At 35.0% G+C, this 11,270-nt stretch overlaps 1 protein-coding gene and 1 long non-coding RNA gene across 12 annotated transcripts; one reads left to right on the forward strand and one right to left on the reverse strand.

Moving 5' to 3' along the window:
• Positions 1 to 384: 384 nt before the first annotated feature.
• Positions 385 to 7,274, reverse strand: LOC111831395. 11 transcript variants are annotated; one of them, XR_002834585.1, is made up of 9 exons: positions 7,226 to 7,274; positions 4,252 to 6,740; positions 4,019 to 4,166; positions 3,787 to 3,934; positions 2,957 to 3,519; positions 2,786 to 2,877; positions 2,201 to 2,273; positions 1,931 to 2,116; positions 385 to 1,828 (listed from the first exon to the last, which is right to left on the reverse strand). It is a non-coding gene; the product is annotated as an uncharacterized LOC111831395 (long non-coding RNA). The 11 variants fall into 11 exon arrangements; XR_002834584.1 differs by having other exon boundaries at positions 4,019 to 4,184; XR_002834592.1 differs by having other exon boundaries at positions 2,957 to 3,166; positions 3,326 to 3,519; positions 4,019 to 6,740.
• A 295-nt stretch (positions 7,275 to 7,569) lies between these two features.
• On the forward strand, positions 7,570 to 9,680 carry LOC17891598 (uncharacterized tRNA/rRNA methyltransferase slr0955). Its single transcript, XM_006297227.2, has one exon. It carries the CDS (start codon positions 7,760 to 7,762, stop codon positions 9,521 to 9,523), a length of 1,764 nt encoding a protein of 587 aa, XP_006297289.1. The 5' UTR covers positions 7,570 to 7,759; the 3' UTR covers positions 9,524 to 9,680.
• The last annotated feature ends 1,590 nt before the right edge of the window (positions 9,681 to 11,270 follow it).

Below are 11,270 nucleotides of genomic sequence, written 5' to 3' on the forward strand. Positions count from 1 at the left end.
ATGTCTGACCTTCATGTATGTGCATTTATGTTTTCGTTTAGTGTATGTGAGTTTATGTTTTATTAGTCTTATAAAGAGAAGGGTTTCATGTATGTGCGTTTATGTTTTCGTTGTGTATGATTTTCGTGTATGTGCGTTTATGTTTTATTAGTCTTATAAAGAGAAGGGTTTCGTGTATGTGCGTTTATGTTTTCGTTTAGTCTTTGACTTTCATGTATATGCGATTATGTTTTCGTTTAGTGTATGACCTCCGTGTATATGCGTTTATGTTTTCGGTTAGTATATGGCTTTCGTGTATATGCGTTTATGTTTTCATTAGTTTTTGACTTTCGTGTATAATTATGTTTTCATTTAGTGTATGACCTCCGTGTATATGCGTTTATGTTTTCGGTTAGTGTATGACCTCCGTGTATATGCATTTAGGTTTTCGGTTAGTGTATGAGCATCGTGTATATGCGTTTATGTTTTTTGATTAGTGTATGAGCTTCGCGTATATGCGTTTATGTTTTTCGGTTAGTGTATGGCCTTCGTGTATATGCGTTTATGGTTTCGTTTAGTGTATGGCCTTCGTGTATGTGAGTTTATGTTTTCGTTTAGTGTATGATTTTCGTGTATGTGCGTTTATGTTTTATTAGTCTTATAAAAAGAAGGGTTTCGTGTATGTGCGTTTACGTTTTATTAGTCTTATAAAGAGAAGGGTTTCGTGTATGTGCGTTTGTGTTTTTGTTTAGTGTATGATTTTCGTGTATGTGCGTTTAAGTTTTCGTTTAGTGTATGACTTTCGTGTATATGCGTTATGTTTTATTAGTCTTATAAAGAGAAGGGTATGTTTTATTAGTCGTATAAAGAGAAGGGTTTCGTGTATGTGCGTTTATGTTTTATTAATCTTATAAAGAGAAGGGTTTTGCGCATGTGCGTTTATGTTTTTGTTTAGTGTATGATTTTCGTGTATGTGCATTTATGTTTTCGTTTAGTGTATGATTTTCGTGTATGTGCGTTTATGTTTTATTAGTCTTATAAAGAGAAAGGTTTCGTGTATGTGCGTTTATGTTTTCGTTTAGTGTATGATTTTCGTGTATGTACGTTTATGTTTTATTAGTCTTATAAAAAGAACGGTTTTGTGTATGTACGTTTATGTTTTATTAGTCTTATAAAGAGAAGGGTTTCGTGTATGTGTTTATGTTTTTGTTTAGTGTATGATTTTCGTGTATGTGCGTTTATGTTTTCGTTTAGTGTATGATTTTCGTGTATGTGCGTTTATGTTTTATTAGTCTTTTAAAGAAAAGGTTTCGTGTATGTGCGTTTATGTTTTATTTGTCTTATAAAGAAGGGCTTCATGTATGTGTTTATGTTTTTGTTTAGTGTATGATTTTCGTGTATGTGCGTTTATGTTTTCGTTTAGTGTATGATTTTCGTGTATGTGCGTTTATGTTTTATTAGTCTTTTAAAGAAAAGGGTTTCGTGTATGTGCGTTTATGTTTTATTAGTCTTATAAAGAGAAGGGTTTCATGTATGTGCGTTTATGTTTTATTAGTCTTATAAAGAGAAAGGGTTTCGTGTAAGTGCGTTTATGTTTGCGTTTAGTGTATGATTTTGTGTATGTGTGTTTATGTTTTATTAGTCTTATAAAGAGAAGAAAGACCAAACCTTTGCTTTTGAAAATCTCCTATCTGATAAAAGAATCACAGTTATGTAAAGGTTAGAAAAAAATCTTAAGAAGAAATTGTTTATAGGCAATACCTTTGGTTGCAGAGGTCTTGCAAATGGATGACAAAAGTCACTAGTCTCTTAGCGTCATGTGGAGTTAGGGAGATGATAACTCTGGTGCCTGCAAGTTTGATACAAACCCTTGATGAGTAAAACCAATAAGAAACCATACGATGAGATATCAATACAGAATACAATTTCTTTAAGGAGAAACAAATTTTACCTCGTCAAAATTGGCTGAATTTCCTAGAATTAAGAATCAGACAGTACTGCCTAACACAAGAATTAAGACGCAAGCAAAAACACTATGATATTGAAAGCATAGAAAAAGAACATGTACCTTAGACAAATCTGTTCGATTCAATCTTGCAAAATCATTCATGGTCATATGACTGCCACCAAAAATGCCCTGATTTGAGAACATATCATATGTTAAACAACGAATCTTTGCATGTATTAAACTTATAAAAGTTAACAAGATTTAAATACATACTCGCTTGCAAAGAGGTGAAATTTCCCATATATACATCATCTTCCTCAAATTCATAGTAGCTTCTGCATCTTTTCTGCAGATGAAGTCAAAGATCCACAGAGAAAAAAAGTTAAACAAATTTTCAGATAAATGGTGCCAAAGACATTAATATAAACACTAATGTGTATTAAGCCACAACGACATTTAATCTAAGCGGTAACTACTAACTACCCATAAGTGTGCATCATCTTAAGTCCTACAATTGATATAAACACTTATGTATAAGGCATAACGAAATTGATATCAAGCCAGATAGAAGCATATATATGATGTTGATAAATCATAAGATGTAAAGACTCATGACTACCACTCTAGTATAAGAACTTCATGAACCATCTGGGAATCACATGTCTTAATGACTTTTTTTTTTAATCAAATCTAAGAAAACATTACAAACAACAATCATTTGGTCTCTGACACCAGCCATAGACTAACTACAAAATTTTAACAGAGTAAACATCTAATTTTACTGAAAATCAAGAAGCAAAACATGCGCAGAGTTTTGTTTTTCTTATTAACAAGTAAATATCTGATTCAAATACATACCTACTAGTTTAGCCAATTCTGTTGTGCACTAGAAGTCACCAAAATCCCATAATTCTCCTCTAATGAATCACACATGCTCCAAAATCTTATTACTGCAACAATGTAAACAGAACCAGTAACACTATAATCTTAAAAAAAGAATGGAGATAGAGAGAGTGGCAGAAGTCGAACCTGAGACAAATCTTTGTACACATTCGAGTTCTCTTCTGAAGCTTTAAAATTTATATATGCACAAAAGACTCAAAAAAACGGAGTTACTCACAAAACCATAAACGCCATCAAGGAAAATGCTTGGGAAGATTATAAGTAAAAGAGGGAAGGGACATTCACCTGATCAAAGTGGAAAATATATAATCCGCAAACTTGATTTTCTGTATATCCCTATTAAGAATCAGTCACTAAAAGATGTGGTTAGAACATAATGAGACAAATCAGATTGATTCATTCTTTAATGTTGAAGAGATGTACATAACAAAAAAAAATTACCATTAGAACAATGCAAAACTCTAACATTGAGCTGGTTGTAGATGGAATACATACCTCTTCAATAAGAAGTCAGATCCTTGTAGTATACAAATATCTGAATATTTTAAACGATTGTCTAAATTCAGACGATCATATATGTTCTTTCTCTCATCACTCTCTCTCTCTTTCTCTTTAGTGCCTTGCCCGAACCTCGACCCACCAAGCGTTGCACGATGATGTGCCTTCGCTAACAAGAAGAGCTTCAAGATCTAGGCAGAGAGGTTTAAACATGATTAGACTAACCTTAATAAAGGCATGCAGAATCTGAAGTTTATACTGCTTTTTCTTCCATCAATTTGCAGTTTATATATGTCTGTTCTCTCATCTCCCTTTCTTTCTCTTTAGTGCCTTCACCGAACCTCGACTCATCAAGCGTTGCACAATAATGTGCCTTCACTAACAAGAAGAGCTTCAAGATAGGCAAAGAGGATTAAAAGTTCTGAACTTATGATTCTCAGGACATGATTTAGACTAACCTTAATAAAGGCATGCAAAATCTGAAGTTTATACTGCTTTTTCTTCCATCGATTTGCAGATTATATATGTTCTTTCTCTCATCTCCCTCTCTTTCTCTTTAGTGCCTTCACCGAACCTAGACCCATCAAGCGTTGCACAATAATGTGCCTTCACTAACAAGAAGAGCTTCAAGATAGGCACAGAGGATTAAAGTTCTGAGTTTATGATTCTCGGGACATGATTTGGACTAACCTTAATTAAGGCATGCAGAATCTGAAGTTTATATTGCCTTTTCTTCCATCAATTTGCAGATTATATATGTTATTTCTTTCATCTCCCTCTCTTTCTCTTTAGTGCCTTCACCGAACCTCGACCCATCAAGCGTTGCACAAGGATGTGCCTTCGCTAACAAGAAGAGCTTCAAGATAGGCACAGAGGATTAAAAGTTCTGAAGTTATGACTCTCGGGACATGATTTAGACTAACCTTAGTTAAGGCATGCAGAATCTGAAGTTTACTGCTTTTTCTTCCATCAATTTGCAGATTACTGAGAGTTTCATGTGCTGCCCATCCATACAACTTAGTTTCCCAATCGGACATCACTAGAAAAGTCTTATAAAAGACAATTTATCCCCATCAATAGGCAGATCATTGAGTTTTAAAGCAGAAACTGAATTTATCATTAGAAAAGTCTTAAGAAAGACAGATCTTTGCAGAGAGTTGAAGTTAATATTGTGCTGCCCAGCCAGCAATATATATATAAGATAATTGCAGAGATTCAACTATCCAACGTATGAACATAATGTGACAAGCTTTACTCAGGGACGTATATATCTCTGTTTCAATCACACCTTGTTTGTTTTACTTAGTTAGGCAACATAGGGACACCTGAATTTCTCATTAGCCAAGTCTTCTAAAAGACAATTTATCTCCATCAATAAGCAGATCATTGAGTTTTAAAGCAGATAACTGAATTTATCATTAGAAAAGTCTTAATAAAGACAGATCTTTGCAGAAACATCAAGTTTATGTAATGCTGCCCAGCCAGCAATGTATAGAAGATAATTGCAGAGATTCAACTACCCAACTTATGAACATAATGTGACAAGCTTTACTTAGGGACATATATATCTCTGAGTGTTTTCATCTGCTGCCTCCGTCCTTACAACTGAGTTTCCCAATCAGACATCATTAGACCAGTCTTATAAAAGACAGTTTATCCCCATCACTAAACAGATCATTGAGTTTTAAAGCAGAATAATGAATTTCTCCTTCACAGAACAACATTAGAAAAGCCTTAATGAAGGTTATGTATGCTGCCCAGCCAGCAATATGTAGAAGATAATACGACAAGTCTTACAGAGTCAATGAAATCTTGCTTGCCTTATTATAATCATTAGAAAAGCCTTAATATATGAAGGCAGTTTTTTGCAGAACTTGAAGCTTAAATGTAATGCTGCCCAGCCAGCAATATGACAAGTCTTACAGAGTCAATCACATCTTGCTTGCCTTCTTATCATCAATAGAAAAGCCTTAATGAAGGCAGATCTTTGCAGAAACTTGAAGTTTGTGTAATGCTGCCCAGCCAGCAATATGTAGAAGATAATATGACAAGTCTTACAGAGTTAATCACATCTTGCTTGCCTTATTATCATCATTAGAAAAGGCAGATCTTTGTAGAACATGAAGTTTATATGTAATGCTGCCTAGCCAGCAATATGACAAGTCTTACAGAGTTAATCACATCTTGCTTGCCTTCTTATCATCAATAGAAAAGCCTTAATGAAGGCAGATCTTTGCAGAAACTTGAAGTTTATGTAATGCTGCCCAGCCAGCAATATGTAGAAGATAATATGACAAGTCTTACAGAGTCGATCACTTCTTGCTTGCCTTATTATCATCATTAGAAAAGCCTTCATATATGAAGACCGATCTTTGCAGAAACATGAAGTTTATCTAATGCTGCCCAGCCAGCAATATATAGAAGATAATTGCAGAGATTCAATCATCCAATCTATGAACATAATGTGACAAGCGTTACTTAGGGACATGTATATCTCTGAGTGTTTCATCTGCAGTCCTCATCCTTACAACTGAATTTCCCAATCGGACATCATTAGACCACTAAGCAGATCATTGAGTTTTGAAGCAGAACAATGAATTTATCCTTCACAGGACATCATTAGAAAAGCCTTAATGAAGGCAGATCTTTCCAGAAACTTGAAGTTTATGTAATGCTGCCCAGCCAGCAATATGTAGAAGATAATACGACAAGTCTTACAGAGTCAATGACATCTTGCTTGCCTTATTATCATCATTAGAAAAGCCTTAATATATGAAGGCAGATCTTTGCAGAAACTTGAAGTTTATGTAACGCTGCCCAGCCAGCAACATGTAAAAGATAATCGCAATCTCTGAACATAAGCTGACAAGTCTTACAGTGTTAATCACATCTTGCTTGCCTAAATATGTAGAAGATAATTGCAGTGTTTTGAACACAGTTTGACAAGTCTTACGGTGCCAATCACATCATGCTTGTCTTACTTAAGAATAATCTTTTAATATAAGTTGACAAGTCTTACAGTGTTAATCACATCTTGCTTGTCTAAATATATAGAAGATTATTGCAATCACTGACCACAGTTTGACAAGTCTTACAGAGTTAATCACATCTTGCTTGTCTTACTGAGGTACAATATTCCCAAATTAGAAACGGGACAGAACACAATCATATAATGTGTCGTCCCTTTCTTATGGGTTTGAAGTTTATGCCCAGCCAGCAAATATATTGAAGATTATGACAATCTTTTGAACATAGTGTGACAAGTCTTACAGTGTCAATCACATCTTGCTTGTCTCAATATATGAAAGATAATCACAATCTTAAGAACACAGTTTAACAAGACTTACAGTGTTAATCACATCTTGCTTGTCTTACTGAGAATCTTGAACCTCGCCAGCAGCTACCCGCTTGCCTGTAAAAAAAACCTTCAGTACAAAGAAATCACGAATCTAAAAGAGGGGTTTTGATTAAAAAACCTAATTCGTAACAAATAAAGGGTAAATCTTTCAAGAACACAACGATCAAAGAGGGTAAAACCCTTAATCGTAACAAATAAAGGAAAAATCTTTGAAGAACACAACGATAAAAGAGGGGTTTTACCCTAATTCGTAACAAATAAAGGTTAAATCTTGAAGAACACAACTATAAAAGAGGGTTTTTGGTTTCGGGAAATTAATAAAAACAAAAAGTCTGAAACTCAAACAAAATTGAAACCCTAAAGAGATTACAGAATACGAAACTTGAAATCAAACAGAGTTTTTGAAGTCAAATCGAAGTTTGTAAATCTAGGAAAGAGAGATTTCGAAATCGAAGAAAACTCAAAATCACGCAATCAAAAGAAAGCTTTGAATATGCAGTAAACAAAAGAATCTATAAAAACCCTAAACGATTCAATACCTGACGATGATGGTTCTTCGGAGAAACTCAAAGAACGCTCTCTAGTGACCGTTGTGATTTGAGATTTTGTGATTGGGGATTATAATGAGAAAGAGCAACAAAAGCGTAATATAGAAGAAGAGGAGCTATTCTGTCCGTTGTGATTTACAAATACGTCGGTCTAAGTTTTATTTTTTTGGGCTTAAACGAACTGAAGCCCATATCTCTTCATTAGCCCATAGTTGTTAACAGGCCGAAAATATGTGTTTTAGTGGCCCTTTAATGTAATTTCGGTTTATTTGAGGGTCTTTGCAATCAATTTTTAAAAAATCTGTATTTTTTAATTTTCTCACAAGGTCGCCTTTGCAGTTTGCAATCATTTTTTCTTATCTTCTCCATATCTCTCCTATGGTCTTTTCCTTAAAACCCTAAAACCCTCTATTAGTCAGATTGGTCTATCAATGGGAGAAGTCTCAACTACCGTTTTCTAGTAGCCCTTCTTTTGAAAAATTCACTTTTGGATTTTTCTTTTGCTCTTATGCTTACTACTAGATCATGTACTGTAATTTAACAAGAAGCCAAGGTTTTCCAATGGCGATTAGAGTTTCATTACAACAAACGGCAGTCAAAAGCTGTTTCCATGTCTCAAAGTATTCGTCTTTACCAGTTAAGTTTCTTGTAAACCCTAAAGGATGCTCCTTTGCAAATGTTTCGACTGGTTTAGTTAGTTCTCGCCTTAGAATGTTGAGTAAGATTGAATGTGTCCGAGAGTTTTCGAGTTTTGATTCTCAGAGATTTGGACCAAAACGAAGTAGTCGTATTAGTAGCAATAGAGGGAAGTCTAGATTTGAATCGAAAGCTTTCCGAGAGAAGAGAAGTGGAGGTAATGGCCACTCTAGTGGAGATTCGATTTGGGTGAAATCTGATGAGAAACCAGTGGAAGATAGGTTTCAGAGAGGTAATAGGCCTTCTTGGGAGAAACGAGATGGTAGAAATGATTCTAATTCTGATAGGAGAAGTAGAGTCAGAGGTTATGGTGAAACGAGAACTCGGGATTCTTTTCGTTCTAGAGGAGATGATAGAATCAGTGAAGTGGGAGAAGAGAGCAAGAAAGGTAGTGGGAATTCAATTTGGGTGGCGAATAATAATGATAAACCGGCGAAAGAGCAATTGCCGAGAGTTAACAACCGGTCATCTTGGGATGATGGAACAAGAAATCAGACCTCTTTTAGTGCCCGAGGTGATGATAGAATCACTGAAGAAGAAGAAGAAGAAACAAGGAATCAACCCGGTGGAGATGGTGATGAAATCGTTGAAGAAGAACCAGATAACACTAGGTGGTCTGAGATTAAAAATAGGTTCAATAGATATGATGTAAGAGAGCAAGGTCGTGACAATGTAGCATATCGAAACTGGAATAGGCAAGAGAGCTGGGGTAGGAAAACATGGCAAGAGGCGACTGAGTCCAGCGTGCCTAGGCTAGAGGGTGAAGTGGTTTATGGAGTAAGTCCTGTGTTGGCTGCGCTCTCTGTTGGGAGACGAGAGTTCTATGCTCTCTATGTTCAAGAAGGTTTAGATTTGAGCAGTAACAACAAGAAGAAGAAAGACAAGAAAGGATTCGAGAAAGTCTTGAAAATCTCTGAAAAACTTGGGTTAAACATCAAGGAAACTTCAAAGCATGATCTTAACATGGTCTCTGATAACAGACCGCATCAAGGATTGGTGCTTGATGCTTCACCTTTGGAATTGGTGAAAGTGAAAGAACTAGATCCGATTTCATCAGAGGAAGAGAAATATTCTCTTTGGGTAGCTCTTGATGAGGTTACTGATCCGCAGAACTTAGGAGCGATCATAAGATCTGCGTACTTTTTTGGAGCCACGGGTGTTGTGGTATGCGCGAAAAATTCAGCTCCATTAAGTGCGGTTGTGAGTAAAGCAAGTGCTGGATCACTCGAAGTTATGGAACTCAGGTACTGCAAAAACATGATGCAGTTTTTAGAAGCTTCTGCTGAGAACGGGTGGCGTGTGGTTGGTGGTTCAGTATCTCCAAAGGCTGTTGCTTTGAACGAGGTTTTACCCGGAAGTCCGACGATACTTGTCTTGGGAAATGAAGGAACGGGTTTAAGGCCATTAGTAGAGAGATCTTGTACTGACTTAGTCAGGATTAGTGGTAATATGCCTAACGATGTTGCTGTTACAGAGTCTGATGATATGGAAGGTGAAGGTTTCAGATCATTTCTTGCTGTGGAGAGCTTGAACGTGAGTGTTGCAGCTGGTTTGTTTCTTCACCACTTGATAGGCAACAAAGCAAGTGGTTGAAGTCTGCTTATCAAATTCCATTTTTGCACCAAACTTGGGATTTTCTCTTTACTTTGTATAACTTTATGCTCTCATTGTATGGTTATTTTTACGGAAAATCCATTGTTTTGCTATTACGACCTGATCTATGATCTATCCATGCTCGAAGTTCTAATGATGCAGTAGTTAAGGGATACAAACAAAGAAGTAATTAAAAGGTTAAGTTAATTTAAGCGTTAACTTAAACTATATTTAGAATATAACCATGTTGCTGCAAGCAAATTAGTTTAAAAAAGGATATGGAGCCAAAACATGAAATTGGGTACCACTATATCCTTTGGCTAAGGATAGCACAACACAAGTAGCAATTATGGTCCAGGAGAATTATATGTAAAAAAGTAAAAACATTGGCAATTTGGTATTTGGGGTCTCATATGTTTTATTTTTATTAACATGAGGAAATGTGTTTGTTAATCTATTGAAGTCAAAACTCTTGCGATATTTATATATGTAGTTTATTTCTTGTACACAACAACCAACGAACCAAATCTAGTTACGTACATAAGCAAACAATATTTTGTAGATTGGTCCGAGTGATTTGTTTGACCGTGATCCAAGACTTATCTCTGTACGATGTTCAGAATATAAGTTAAAAGAAAGAAGAACAAATTTAATTGGAACCAAAACCATAACTTTGTTAACAACCAGTATAAAAGTATGTGTAAAATTCAGGAATTTAAAAGACTAATTAATCTAAAACTCTCACTCGATACATTACCAATATGGTTAACAACCATTCGAAATTTGATTCGAAGAACATAGCAAAGGGAGGGAGGGAACACAAATAATAAATAGTTTTAAAGTCACATCATCAGAGAAGAAGAAGAAGAAGATGCATAGAATATACCTTTCAATTGGCAAAAAGGAGATCAATGATTAAGTCATAGGAGTAATAAATTATAGAACAATATATATATATATATATATGTTTTGTTTGAATAATAATTACGAAAAATAAGATATTGGGTTGTCAATTTTAAAGATGAAAAAAGAAAAGAGCACACATGTATCTAAGCTGTCACCACTAGTGATACTCTGTTCGACAAAGACATCTTCAGATTCGGGGCATCACACTTCGGCATCTTTGCCGCCAAACATAAACCCAACTTTAATTATATAGAGGACACAATATATATATTTTCATCTGGACTAAGAATAATATAATCCTTGACGAGAAAGTTTTTTTTTATTTAAATCTTGCAAAGTAGTTTTGCAAAATTAAGAAAATTGAATCGGACTTGGAGCAAAAGTTGACAAAAGGAATGTAATGAAGAAGTACACAATAAAGGACCTATGTTACAAAGGTTGTGACATGTATATCTTTGATACGTATGAACCTATGACTAATATACTATGTTTAACATCATATCTTTGATACGTATGTGCCTATGACTAATATAAAAGTTAGTCCGAAGCACATGTACGTAACATCATATCTTCGTCAAAGCAAAACTCTCTAGTATGTTTCATCGGCTAACATAGTAACATGTAACTATATACATTCGAGCCCATCATCTCCAAATTATCATTCGCCATTCCTAAAAACATAAATCATATATTCGGCAGCAGCAAACAAAACATAGCCAATCCAAAATTATTCAAGAAACTTTCCAAAAACATAACCAATATATCCAAAACTTAAAACCTGTAAAGCCTCTCTATGCATGCATGATCACTAGCTAGAGTTTGATAAAATCTTTTCACAATG

Source organism: Capsella rubella, unplaced genomic scaffold, assembly GCF_000375325.1.
Source record: "Capsella rubella cultivar Monte Gargano unplaced genomic scaffold, Caprub1_0 scaffold_3, whole genome shotgun sequence".
Classification (NCBI taxonomy): domain Eukaryota; kingdom Viridiplantae; phylum Streptophyta; class Magnoliopsida; order Brassicales; family Brassicaceae; genus Capsella; species Capsella rubella.